Below are 14,599 nucleotides of genomic sequence, written 5' to 3'. Positions count from 1 at the left end.
GAGTCATTTTCACAACTTTATATTTCCTTACAACCGGTCAAACTTTCCTTACAACCGGTCAAACTAATGTAATTTGGACATTTTGCACAGAAAATCTTTCCTAGTTTTGGGGGGTTATTGCATTTTCTCCCAGATCCCTAAACGTCTTAGCTCTGCGAAAGAATCCGAGATGACCGAGAAAACATTACCAATGTCAACTAGACTGAAGCATTCATTCTACCATTTATGACATTATTCTGGTGGGCAAGGGTTTATTTGGTCTTCTATGGCAACATAATGACAGAAGAGAAGCTGCATGTATCTAATTATAGACAAACTGAACTACAAATAGCCTACCAAAATGTCGGAAATTATAAACAGAAACATATCTAAATCAGGCAACAAAAAAATCCTGCACCCCCTGTCAAAAAATCGTTCTGCCTTCTCTGACTGTAGCCTAGAGCGCAGTGCATGTTCTATATTTGAGGGTTAGGGTCGGGTGCAGGTCTCAGATTTTCACTTTATCACATACTGTATAATTGACGGTTGCGGGTGGGTTATTAGCGGGTGATTGCGGGTGAAAACACAGCTGACTCGCGCACCATGATTTGACCTCGTTTTTTTTCCGAGTTCCCAGTGGTCTTGAAAACACCATTATATCTGGCGTCTCGTTCGATATAGATGACGAGTAGCCCACCTTATTCAGAAAATCCCAGGAGTGGACAGTGCACATCGCCTGACCAGTCTGATAAATGGAAAGAAGGAGAAAAGCCTATCAATACTATTGTTGTTTGAGACTCTAAATGCACATGTGAAGCTTGGATATGTTAGGTAGAGTGTGGGAATTGCAAAAGATATGGCCACATGTCAAATGTTTGCAGATGGAAGAAGTATGTTATTGAAGAATCTGTGAATGGAAAATGTTGCAACTGTGGTGGGGATCATACTCTGGACTTCTTTGAGTAGGGTACTAGAGGGTAACTAGCCCCCCCTAAGAACAATGTCGAATTGCTGACACACACAAAAAAGCAACATTTGGAGAAAAAAAAATGGTATGTGGACAAAGGTCAAGCTTAGGCAAATAAACTATAATAAACTATAAGGCAAATAAACTATAAAAGGAAATAAATGGCTAGAGTTCACACTTTTTTTGTTATTTTATGAAATGTTGTACCGGAGTAACTAGGTTGGGGTAATTGGGCTTCCCAATTGGGAAATGGTGTTGCACATGTCACAATTAATATCCGCACTATGAGGAGATTTGATGTAAAGTTCCTCTTTTTAACTCACCTGCACATTCATTTTCTTTGTTTTTTTCTTTGTTGGTCCTTTTCTATACAATCCATTATGCACTAAATATGATTTGAATAATGCAACATTCTAAATCCCAGCAGTCTTTAAAATGACATTCAGGAGCAAAAGGTTTTCAGTAGTTGTTTTTAATTCATAAAAAAAACATATTAATTGGACTATAATATTGGAATGGAATATAACTAATAAGATTAAATAACATTGGAATTGAACATTTAATAACAATAACTTAACTAATTAATTCAGTGTAACATTAATGTGGCAACCCTCTTATGCTCTGCTATTGCACGATATCCCCAGTAAAAGTGGAGCACAACTCATGAGCCCACCTCCTGCACTGCTCACACCTAATCCAGTCCCCACCTGTTACTAAAAACAGGGGGAGAGATGCCAATTGAAAAGCTCTCTCTTAAAAATATAGCTAGCTATCTAGCTATATGACATAAAATGCTGTGTAAAATTGCTAAAAGGCAAATAACATTAACTTTAAAGCTATCAGTCTTTAGTGGAAAAATTTACAACTGCAATTAAGTTACATTATATTCTTAATGTATTTTACCTCAGATGATCTGGTAGAAAGGTTGCTAGCTAGCACTCCGAGTACACCAGTTACCCCTAGTAACGGGGGCGAGTTGCCCCCAACACACTCATCCAACATATTACTACTTTACTCTAAAATTATCTAAATGTTTCTCTCTAAACAAGTGGATTATTAATCTTAAGGCTTTCCAATTTGTATAGTTATCCCAGGGGGCATAGTCCCTGTGCCCAAGGAAGTGAAGGTAACCTGCCTAAATGATTACCGCCCCATAGCACTCACGTCGGTAGCCATGAAGTGCTTTAAAAGGCTGGTCATGGCTCACATCAACACCATCATCCCAGAAACCCTAGACCCACTCCAGTTCGCATACTGCCCCAACAGATCCACAGATGAAACAATCTCAATCGTACTCCACAATACCCTTTCCCACCTGGACAAAAGGAACACCTATGTGATAATGCTGTTCATTGACTACAGCTCAGCGTTCAACACCATAGTGTCCACAAAGCTCATCACTAAGCTAAGGACCTTGGGACTAAACACCTCCCTCTGCAACTGGATCCTGGACTTCTTGATGGGCCGCCCCCAGGTGGTAAGGGTAGGCAACAACACATCTGTCCCCTCCTGTACTCCCTGTTCACCCAAGACTGCGTGGCAAAACACGACTCCAACACCATCATTAAGTTTGCTGACAATACAACAGTGGTAGGCCTGATCACCGACAATGATGAGACAGCCTATAGGGAGGAGGTCAGAGACCTGGCAGTGTGGTGCCAGGACAACAACCTCTCCCTCAATGTGAGCAAGACAAAATAGCTGATCGTGGACTACAGGAAAAGGCAGGCCAAACAGGCCTGTATTGACATCGACGGGGCTGTAGTGGAGCGGGTGGAGAGTTTCAAGTTCCTTGATGTCCACATCAGCAGCGAACTATTATGGTCCAAACACACCAAGACAGTCGTGAAGAGGGCACGACAACACATTTTCCCCCTCAGGAGACTGAAAAGATTTGGCATGGGTCCCCGGATCCTTCAAAAAGTTCTACAGCTGCACCATCGAGTGCATTGTGACCGATGGCATCACCTCTTGGTATGGCAACTGCTCGTCATCTGATCGTAAGGCGCTACAGAGGGTAGTGTGTACGGCCCAGTACATCACTGGGGCCAAGCTTCCTGCCATCCAGGACCTATATACTAGGCGGCATCAAAGGAAGGCCCAAAAAAGACTCCAGTCACTCAAGTCATAGACTGTTCTCTCTGCTACCGCACGGCAAACGGTACCTGAGCGCCAAGTCTAGGACCAAAAGACTCCTTAACAGCTTCTAACCCCAAGCTGTAAGACTACTGAACAATTAATCAAATGGCCACGCAGACTATTTACATTGATTCCCCTCCCCCCATTTCTCTTTACACTGCTCTTATGTGCTGTCTAACATCTATACATAGTCACTTTACCCATACTTACATGTACATATTACCTCGACTAACCTGTACCCCCGCACATTGACTCGGTACCGGTACCCCCTGTATATAGCCTCGTTATTGTTATTTTATTGTGTTATTTTTATTATTTTTTTACTTTAGTTTATTGAGTAAATATTTTCTTAACTCTTGTTTGAACTGCATTGTTGGTTACGGGCTTGTAAGTAAGCATTTCACAGTAAGGTCTAAACCTGTTGTATTCGGCTAATTTGTGACAAATACAATTCAATTTGATTTAGTTACCACCTATTTCCCTGAGTACCCTATTTCCCTGAGTACCCTGTACCAGTACAGAGGGATAGGCCAACAAGTGATATACAGTTGAAGTCGGAAGTTTACATACACCTTTGCCAAATACATTTAAACTCAGTTTTTCACAATTCCTGACATTTAATCCTAGTAAAAATGTCTTAGGATCACCACTTCATTTTAAGAATGTGAAATTTCAGAATATTTCAGAAATTATTTCTTTCATCACATTCCCAGTTGGTCAGAAGTTTACAAACACTCAATTAGTATTTGGTAGCATTGCCTTTAAATTGTTTAACTTGGGTCAAACATTTCGGGTAGCCTTCCACAAGCTTCCCACAATACGTTGGGTGAATTTTGGTCCATTCCTCCTGACAGAGCTGGTGTAACTGAGTCAGGTTTGTAGGCCTCCTTGCTCGCACACGCTTTTAAGTTCTGCCCACAAATTTTCTATAGGATTGAGGTCAGGGCTTTGTGATGGCCACTCCAATACCTTGACTTTGTTGTCCTTAAATTTTGCAACAACTTTGGAAGTATGCTTGGGCTCATTGTCCATTTGGAAGACCCATTTGCGACCAAGCTTTAACTTTCTGACTGATGTCTTGAGATGTTGCTTCAATATATCCACATAATTTTCCTACCTCATGATGCCATCTATTTTGTGAAGTGCACCAGTCCCTTCTGCAGCAAAGCACCCCCACAACATGATGTTGCCACCCCCATGCTTCACGGTTGGGATGCTTTTCTTCAGCTTGCAAGCCTCCCCCTTTTTCCTCTAAACATAACGATGGTCATTATGACCAAACAGTTCTATTTTTGTTCCATCAGACCAGAGGACATTTCTCCAAAAAGTACGATCTTGACCCCATGTGCAGTTGCAAACCGTAGTCTGGCTTTTTTATGGCGGGTTTGGAGCAGTGGCTTCTTCCTTGCTGAGCGGCCTTTCAGGTTATGTGAATATAGGACTCATTTTACTGATATAGATACTTTTGTACCTGTTTCCTCCAGCATCTTCACAAGGTCCTTTGCTGTTGTTCTGAGATTGATTTGCACTTTTTGCACCAAAGTACGTTCATCTCTAGGAGACAGAATGTGTCTCCTTCCTGAGCGGTATGACGGCTGCGTGGTCCTATGGTGTTTATACTTGCGTACTATTGTTTGTACAGATGAACGTGGTACCTTCAGGCATTTGGAAATTGCTCCCAAGGATGAACCAGACTTGTGGAGGTCTACAATTTTTTCTGAGGTCTTGGCTGATTTCTTTTGATTTTCTCATGATGTCAAGCAAAGAGGCTCTGAGTTTGAAGGTAGGCCTTGAAATACATCCACAAGTACACCACCAATTGACTCAAATTATGTCAATAAGCCTATCAGAAGCTTCTAAAGCCATGACATCATTTTCTGGAATTTTCCAAGCTGTTTAAAGGCACAGTCAACTTAGTGTATGTAAACTTCTGACCCAGTGGAATTGTGATACAGTGAATTATAAGTGAAATAATCTGTCTGTAAACAATTGTTGGAAAAATTACTTGTGTTATGCACAAAGTAGATGTCCTAACCTATAGTTTGTTAACATGAATTTTGTGGAGTGGTTGAAAAATGAGTTTTAATGACTCCAACCTAAGTGTATGTAAACTTCCGACCTCAACGGTATGTTTCAGGAAAATTAGATTTTTAGCATTTATAGCAATGGTTTTCAACTTTAATGCAGGGTTGGAATGTATGTCGCAGAAAATTGAGGTTGTGGTGGCAGCTGCAGAGAAGTATTTGGGTGTGCGAGACTTGACATCAGAGTTACAGGGTGTGTTAAGTGGTGATGTCCTATCTATTTCAGGTTGGCATGAGATAGGACTAAATATATTTAAATAGTGGAGTAGGGTGGTGTTATTTTTATTTTATAGATTTTTTAACATTTGTTTTGTGATTGTAGTGTTAGATGGTAGGGTATTTATATTTTTTATATATATTTTTTTTTAACAAAAGTATAAGGGAGTTGTACTCCAGTCTAGTAGGTGGCGGTTGTGCAATACATTGGAATTCAACCACCGTTAACCTCATCGAAGAAGAAGAAGACCCGGAAGTACTTTTTTATTGTTGTTGACGAGATGCCGATGTCATCTTGTTGAATGAAATAGTTAGCTAGTGAACTAAAATGTGACAGCATCTACTGCGTAATCATAACGTTATATTTGTCTAAATGTAGGCTTTTAAATCTCAGGGAAAATGTCACGTTTAAAGGATCAACTGGCCACCGTCATGAGGCTTTTAGTAAATGCAGCCGTGGTGGAAATAAGTAAATTGTTGGACGAGTGCACGAGTCAAAACGTTTACACCGAGTCACAGAGGCAGAGCACTGGCCCTGGGACTGAGGTAAGTTGGTCACAAGCAGAGTTTACATTTGCCTAGCTAACCAGCCTGCATTGTGTTGGCACGGACGTGTGTGTTACATAGGTTACATTGTATGGGTAGCTAACCTGAATTGTTTGTTTGACATTATTATGTCAAATGTCTTGGGTCAGAAAATTGGCATTGAGACTAGCTAGCTCAGAAGTTAAGAAAAGAGTCAGTGTCATATGTTTGTGTCTTCTCCATGTACAGCTGTCTGCCACCATGAAGAGATTGTGCAAAGAGGCCATGCAAAAAATCATTAGTCTCATAGATGAGGATACAGCTTCTCTGCGTCTGCAAGTGTCTGTGTGTCAGAGAGATAATCAGGTTCTGAAGGAGAATCTCCAGTTGAGGGATGGGGACCTGAGGACGACTAGAGGGCTTGGAGAGGTGGGTGCAGAGGACAGGAAGACCCAAGGAAAAGACCTGACTAAAATTGTGCGCTTGTCTGAAGTCAACAGTGGCATGGTAAGCTCCCATATATCCATATCACTGGTCCCCAATATCTTGAAAATGAATAGGATGCAAATGAGTTGCTATACTTTCCACTGATTTATTATTTCACATCTAGTCTTCAGAGACGGAGGAGGAATGTGCTGAATGGATCACGTTGAAGGAGGGTACCCTGCAACAGGACGCCCAGACAGGACACACACGTGAGGACACAGGTAAGTAGTTATGAAGTCACCTTTCAATACGTTCAGAATGGTCTGAATGTGGACAACTGACTGCATTACATCTTATATTCACAACTTAGAAAGTTTAAATGAATTAATATTGAATATCTACTGCCCAGATGGAGAATCCAGGACAGAGGCTGGGGAGGATGCTACTATTGAACACAACTTGGAGGAGGAGATTACTACACCACTCTCACCAGCAAAGGCCCAAGATGACCAAGACTTAGAGCCTGCTGCGCCCACAGGCATATCCAATGATGCTAAGATGGCGGCTCCCACAGTACGTCAAATGAGACTGCGTGTGGCGAGACGCACAAAGGGCCAGAAATCTGTCAAAGGAGACAAATGTTTAAGCTGTGTACAGTGTGGGAAGGCTTTTAGTAAACTAAGTAACCTGAAAGCCCACCAGGTTGTCCACACGGGTGAGAGGCCATTTAAGTGTACGCAGTGTGGGAAGGGCTTTACAGCAAAGTGCAGTCTCAAAGTACACCACGTTATAGTCCACAAAAGGGAGAAGCGATTCAAGTGCACATACTGCGGGAAGATATTTGGCACCCAGAGCCAGCTTAAAGAACACCAGGTGGTTTTCAAAGGAGAGAAAGAGAAGGTATTAAGATGTACTTTGTGTGCTAAGGCTTTCCCTGCAAAATGTAGCCTCAAAGCTCACAGAATAACTGTACACAGAGGAGAGAAGAGATTCAAGTGCTCTCAGTGTGGGAAGGTTTTTGCCAGGCAGAGAGATATGATAGTACACCAGGGTGTACACACAGGAGAAAGACCATTTAAGTGTACAACGTGTGGGAAGTCTTTTACAGCTAGACGAAGTTTAAATGTACACGTGCTGACTGTACACAAAGGAGAGCGACCTTTCAGCTGTGACATATGTGGCAATAGATTCAGCCAGAGAAGTGGCCTCAAGGCTCACCGAAGGACCCACACCGGAGAGAAGCCCTACATGTGTGACCAATGCGGAAAAGGCTTCAGCCTGAAAAGTGCCCTTAATACCCACCACGTAGTTCACACTGGTGAGAAAGCATTTAGCTGTGAGATCTGTGGCAAATGTTTTAGTTTAGCGCCTAACCTCCGCAGACACCAGCAGACTCACTCTGGTGTTAAAGCATTCACCTGTGACATATGCCAGAAGAGTTTCACTCAAGCTAGTCATCTCAAAGTTCACCAGCGCATTCACACAGGTGAGAAAACGTTTGTATGTGACGTATGTGGAAAGAGCTTCAACCAAAAGAGTTCGCTGATGATCCACCAGAAGATCCACAGTGGGGACAAACCCTATGACTGCTTAGAGTGTGGAAAATGCTACCGGTCTGCAAACTATCTGAAAAGGCACCAGGTGACACACACAGAGAAAAAAACGCACTCTTGTGAAGAATGCGGAAAGAATTTCCATACCGCTTCCAATCTCAAAACTCATCGTCGGGTCCACACAGGCAAGAAGACGTTTACCTGTGATATATGTGAACAAGGGTACAGTTCCCTGAGTTACTATAACGCTCACCGGCTCATTCACACTGAGGGGAAACCATTCAGCTGCACCATGTGTGAGAAGCACTTCGCCAAACAGCATTTCCTCAATCTTCACCTACGCACTCACACTGGAGAGAGGCCACATACCTGTGACCTGTGTGGGAAGAGCTTCAGTTTTGCACAGAACCTTGTTCGCCACAAACGCGTGCACACTGGGGAGAAACCATTTCTCTGCATTTTGTGTGGGAAGACTTTCAGCCAAGCTAACAATCTCAAGGCTCACCAGCAAGTGCACACTGGGGAAAAACCATACAACTGCTCCAAATGCAGGAAGAGCTTCTCCTGTATGAGAAATTTGAAGGAACACAAGTGTATTGAAGTTCAAGAACAAATAGTGGAAGTGACTGTTGGAGACTCACAAGTACTGTAATAATGTATGAATAATGGCACAATACCAACACACCTGCCTAGCTGGAGCTGCTTAGCAAAAAATGCTATGAATGTTGCAAATCCATGTAGTAATTATAATTATAGAATATCTAGCTATTACACAAGCTGCATAAATGACAATGCAAGCCTTCTACTGTACGTCCATGGTCCTTCCATGGATTCCCCCTGATGTTATATTAGGATGGGTTGAAATTTGCATCACTGTTGCTATCATCATGTCTCTCAGGTAACCTGGGCCTAGTCTATTGATAAGTACTACTATGTTATTATATGTATGTAGCATGTCCATATTTCAACCCACATGCACCAGTAATGTTGCAGCATGAGTATTTTACAGTATATTGCAATACATTTGCTCACTTTACAACTCAGGTAACAAGAGGTGTTTGCCTTGTGTTTTGTCCCTGTAAATCGGAATTAAATAAATCTACTTAGAATCAAGTTATATATATATATATATGTGTGTGTGTGTGTGTGTTTATTCGTTACCTACGTTGCTGTTCAGTTGAACCAAAGAAAAGGTGTCCTTTAATGTAGGCTTAACTAATGTTGTGAGTTTTTCAATTTAAATGATTATACAAAATTCTTGCAACCAATAGAATGTTATATATATATTTTTGGTCGCAGGTTCAGGAATGGCTGAAGAATTGCAACGTTTACCTGGAGTTAACTCTGCAAATAGCACTGCTGGGTGATCTGAAAAGTCATAGTAAATTGACCAATAATATAATTATAATACTCTATAAGCAAAAATGTTTATCTTTATTGTACAATCTATACAAACTATGAGAATAGAAAGGTTCAGAACTTTTGTGAAACACCAGAGCAGAGTTGAATGGCAAATAGAAATCAAAACTGGATGGTGTTCAGAGATCGATGGGAGGGGTTGAGGGTAGCTAAAGGGGAAAAAACGAACAAAATATTTATATAGTATGTATATCTGGAAGTAGAAGCCTAAGTGTTGTCCATTAGTTTACTCCAATTAGGGGAGGGGTGGTAGGGTTAGGGGAAAATAATAAAGGAACGTGTATAAAAATATTTTCAGTGCATTCGGAAAGTATTCAGACCCCTTGACCTTTTCCACATTTTGTTACGTTACAGCCTTATTCTAAAATTGATTAAATCGTTTTTTCCCCCCCTCTTCAATCTACACACAATACCCCATAATGACAAGGCCAAAACCACTTTCTAGAAATGTTTGCAAATGTATTCAAAATAAAAAGAGAAATATCACATTTACATAATTATTCAGACCCTTTACTCAGTACTTTAATGAAGCACCTTTGGCAGCGTTTACAGCCTCAGGTCTTCTTGGGTAGGACGCCACAAGCTTGGCACACCTGTATTTGGTGAGTTTCTCCCATTCTTCTCTGAAGTTCCTCTCAAGCTCTGACAGGTTGGATGGGGAGCATCGCTGCACAGCTATTTTCAGGTCTCTCCAGAGATGTTTGATCGGGTTCAAGTCCGGGCTCTGTCTGGGCCTTTCAAGGACATTCAGACACTTGTCCCGAAGCCACTCCTACGTTGTCTTGGCTGTGTGTGTAGGGTCTTTGTCCTGTCGGAAGGTGAACCTTCGTCCCAGTCTGAGGTCCTGAGCGCTCTGGAGCAGGTTTTCATCAAGGATCTCTCTGTACTTTGCTCCGTTCATCTTTCCCTCGATCCTGACTAGTCTCCCAGTCCCTGCCTCTGAAAAACATCCCCACAGCATGATGCGGCCACCACCATGCTTCACCGTAGGCAGTGGTGGAAAAAGTACGCAATTGTCATACCTGAGTAAAAGTAAAGTTATCTTGATAGAAAATTACTCAAGTAAAAGTGAAAGTCGCCCAATAAAATATTACTTGAGTAAAAGCCTAAAAATATTTGATTTTAAATATACTTAAGTATCAAAAGTAAATGTAATTGGTAAAATATACTTAAATATCAAAAGTAAAAGTATAAATCATTTCAAATTCCTTTGTTAAGCAAACCAAATGGCACCTTCTTCTTTTTACAGTTAGCAAGGGGCACACTCCAACACTCAGACATAATTTACAAACTAAGTATTTGTGTTTAGTGAGAAGGGATGACCAGGGATGTTCTCTTGATAAGTGTGTGAATTGGACCCTTTTCCTGTCCTGCTTAGCATTCAAAATGTAAAGAGTACTTTTGGGTGTCAGGGAAAATGTATGGAGTAAAAAGTAAAGTATTTTCTTTAGGAATGTAGTGAAGTAAAAGTTGTCAAAAATATAAATAGTAAAGTACAGATACCCCAAAAATCTACTTATGTAGTACTTTGAAGTATTTTTACTTAAGTACTTTACACCACTGACCATAGGGATGGTCCCAGGTTTCCTCCATTTACATTTACATTTACATTTAAGTCATTTAGCAGACGCTCTTATCCAGAGCGACTTACAAATTGACGTGACGCTTGGCATTCAGGCCAAAGAGTTCAATCTTGGTTTCATCAGACCAGAGAATCTTGTTTTTCATGGTCTGAGAGTTCTTTAGGTGCCTTTTGGCAAACTCCAAGTGGGCTGTCATGTGCCTTTTATTAAGGATTGACTTCCGCCTGGCCACTCTACCATAAAAGCTTGATTGGTGGAGTGCTGCAAAGATGGTTGTCGTTCTGGAAGGTTCTCCCATCTCCACAGAGGAAGTCCAGAGCTCTGTCAGAGTGATCATCGGGTTCTTCATCACGTCCCTAACGAAGGACCTTCTCCCCCGATTGTTCAGTTTGAATACTTATGTAAATAAGGTATTTCTAACAACCTGTTTTCGTTTTGTCATTATGGGGTATTGTGTGTAGATTGATGATTTAAAAAAGAAAAGTATTTATCCATTTTAGAATAAGGCTGTAATGTAACAAAACTTGGAAAAAGTCAGGGGGTCTGAATACTTTCCGAATGCACTGTATATATTTTATATATTTACAAAAAAATATGCACTACCGTTCAAAAGTTTGGGGTCACTTAGAAATGTCCTTGTTTTTGAAAGAAAAGTAAACATTTTGGTCCATTAAATAACATCAAATTGATCAGAATACAGTGTAGATATTGTTAATGTTGTAAATGACTATTGTAGCTGGAAATTGATGATTTTTTATGGAATATCTACATAGGCGTACAGAGGCCCATTATCAGCAACCATCACTCCTGTGTTCCAATGGCACGTTGTGTTAGCTAATCCAAGTTTATAATTTTAAAAGGCTAATTGATCATTAGTAAACACTTTTGCAATTATGTTAGCACAAAAATGTTAGCTGAAAACTGTTGTTCTGATTAAAGAAGCAATAAAACTGGCCTTCTTTAGACTAGTTGAGTATTTGGAGCATCAGCATTTGTGTGTTTGATTACAGGCTCAAAATGGCTAGAAACAAAGAACTTTCTTCTGAAACTCATCAGTCTATTCTTGTTCTGAGACATGATGGCTATTCCATGTGAGAAATTGTCAAGAAACTGAAGATCTCGTACAACGCTGTGTACTACTCCCTTCACAGAACAGCTCAAACTGGCTCTAACCAGAATAGAAAGAGGAGTGGGAGGCCCCAGTGCACAACTGAGCAAGAGGACAAGTACATTAGAGTGTCTAGTTTGAGAAACAGACGCCTCACAAGTCCTCAACTGGCAGTTCCATTAAATAGTACCCGCAAAACACCAGTCTCAACATCAACAGTGAAGAGGCGACTCCGGGATGCTGGCCTTCTAGGCAGAGTTGCAAAGAAAGATCTCAGACTGGCCAATAAAAATAAAAGATTAAGATTGGTAAAAGAACACAGACACTGGACAGAGGAAGATTGGATAAAAGTGTTATGGACAGACGAATCTATGTTTGAGGTGTTCGGATCACAAAGAAGAACATTTGTGAGACGCAGAAAAAATGTAAAGATGCTGGAGGAGTGCTTGACGCCATCTGTCAAGCATGGTGGAGGCAATGTGATGGTCTGGGGGTGCTTTGGTGGTGGTAAAGTGGGAGATTTGTACAGGGTAAAATGGATCTTGAAGAAGGAAGGCTATCACTCCATTTTGCAACGCCATGCCATACCCTGTGGACGGCGCTTAATTGGAGCCAGTTTCCTCCTACAACAGGACAATGACCCAAAGCACAGCTCCAAACTATGAAATAACTATTTAGGAAAGAAGCAGTCAGCTGGTATTCTGTCTATAATGGAGTGGGCAGCGCAGTCACCGGATCTCAACCCTATTGAGCGATTGTGGGAGCAGCTTGACCGTATGGTAAGAAGTGCCCATTAAGCCAATCCAACTTGTGGGATGTGCTTCAGGAAGCATGGGGTCAAATCTCTTCAGATTACCTCAACAAATTGACAACTAGAATGCCAAAGGACTGCAAGGCTGTAATTGCTGCAAATGGAGGATTCTTTGACGAAAGCAAAGTTTGAATCATTATTTATAACCTTGTCAACGTCTTGACTATATTTCCTATTCATTTTGCAACTCATTTCATGTATGTTTTCATGGAAAACAAGGACATTTCTAAGTGACCCCAAACTTTTGAACGGTAGTGTATATGGGGGATAGGAAATGATGCAGACAATTACATTGATGGAAGCCACAATCTATTTGCAATATTAAAGCTGATCTACACCCTAAAAAAAGGGGGGAAAAGGTTATTAAGTCATTATGCTATCGTGACGTCAATTGAAACAGTATAAAAAGAGTCTGAAACAAGGTCATTTAACTTCATTTGCAAATGAACCGGGACAGATCTGCACAGTCATTAATTTCTGGGTGCTCTGAGCAGATTCTGCCCTGCATTTACATGGAGCAGACAGCAACAGTGGCCTCCCCCTTGATCAACCAGCCCGTCATGGAGGAGACTCGGCTTGAGGCGGCTGAGCTCGTCATAGAGGAGACTGCTTGAGGTGGCTGAGGTGGAGACCTTGGCCATGACAAAGAGACTCAAAGTTCTCGTTCTGCGAGGCTATCTCAGAGTCAAAGCTGAAGGTCTCTGCCTGGAAGAGGAAATCCAGGGTGGAGGACTGGTCAGGTTGCTGCTTTCCCTACTGGCAATTTAAAATGCTCTGAGGGAACCCCTGTCAGAGCAGAGACTTCTCCTGGTCCTTTGCCGTCTTCCCCAGGTGCGAAGAGGTGGTCACCCTGCAGGAGAGAGTTCCTGTAGAGCAGCGTACCTCTAGCATCACTAGTTTCAGGGTGCTCTGAGCAGACTCAATCAGTGAAGCCAAAGATCTCCACCTACTGTAGAACTCCAGGGTGGAGGACCAGTCAGACTGCTACTTGGATGTGGATGACGGATCACCAGCTCAAGCTGAACCTCAGCAAGACGGAGCTGCTCTTCCTCCCAGGGAAGGACTGCCCGTTCCATGATCTCGCCATCACGGTTGACAACTCCCTTGTGTCCTCCTCCCAGAGTGCTAAGAACCTTGGCGTGATCCTGGACAACACCCTGTCGTTCTCCACTAACATCAAGGCGGTGACCCGATCCTGTAGGTTCATGCTCTACAACATTCGCAGAGTACGACCCTGCCTCACACAGGAAGCGGCGCAGGTCCTAATCCAGGCACTTGTCATCTCCCGTCTGGATTACTGCAACTCGCTGTTGGCTGGGCTCCCTGCCTGTGCCATTAAACCCCTACAACTCATCCAGAACGCCGCAGCCCGTCTGGTGTTCAACCTTCCCAAGTTCTCTCACGTCACCCCGCTCCTCCGCTCTCTCCACTGGCTTCCAGTTGAAGCTCGCATCCGCTACAAGACCATGGTGATTGCCTACGGAGCTGTGAAGGGAACGGCACCTCCATACCTTCAGGCTCTGATCAGGCCCTACACCCAAACAAGGGCACTGCGTTCATCCACCACTGGCCTGCTGGCCCCCCTACCTCTGAGGAAGCACAGTTCCCGCTCAGCCCAGTCAAAACTGTTCGCTGCTCTGGCACCCCAATGGTGGAACAAGCTCCCTCACGACGCCAGGACAGCGGAGTCAATCACCACCTTCCGGAGACACCTGAAACCCCACCTCTTTAAGGAATACCTAGGATAGGATAAAGTAATCCTTCTAACCCCCCCCTTAAAAGATTTAGA

The 14,599-nt window shown here is 42.3% G+C and overlaps 1 protein-coding gene across 1 annotated transcript; it reads left to right on the top strand.

Moving 5' to 3' along the window:
* Nucleotides 1-5,633: 5,633 nt before the first annotated feature.
* On the top strand, nucleotides 5,634-9,018 carry LOC106605977 (oocyte zinc finger protein XlCOF6). The gene is made up of 4 exons (XM_014202008.2): nucleotides 5,634-5,931; nucleotides 6,160-6,417; nucleotides 6,521-6,617; nucleotides 6,746-9,018. The coding sequence occupies exons 1-4, from the start codon at nucleotides 5,785-5,787 to the stop codon at nucleotides 8,539-8,541; spliced, it is 2,298 nt and encodes a 765-aa protein (XP_014057483.1). The 5' UTR covers nucleotides 5,634-5,784; the 3' UTR covers nucleotides 8,542-9,018.
* Nucleotides 9,019-14,599: the final 5,581 nt, after the last annotated feature.

Source organism: Salmo salar, chromosome ssa01, assembly GCF_905237065.1.
Source record: "Salmo salar chromosome ssa01, Ssal_v3.1, whole genome shotgun sequence".
NCBI lineage: Eukaryota > Metazoa > Chordata > Actinopteri > Salmoniformes > Salmonidae > Salmo > Salmo salar.
This window is presented reverse-complemented; position numbering and strand designations above follow the sequence as displayed.

Bases quoted from the DNA above. Each gene is read 5' to 3' on its own strand.
- LOC106605977 (XM_014202008.2), top strand. From the start codon at position 5,785: ATGTCACGTTTAAAGGATCAACTGGCCACCGTCATGAGGCTTTTAGTA. The intron at 5,932-6,159 runs GTAAGTTGGTCA...CTCCATGTACAG, and splicing joins GCACTGGCCCTGGGACTGAG to CTGTCTGCCACCATGAAGAG. The intron at 6,618-6,745 runs GTAAGTAGTTAT...TCTACTGCCCAG, and splicing joins ACACACACGTGAGGACACAG to ATGGAGAATCCAGGACAGAG.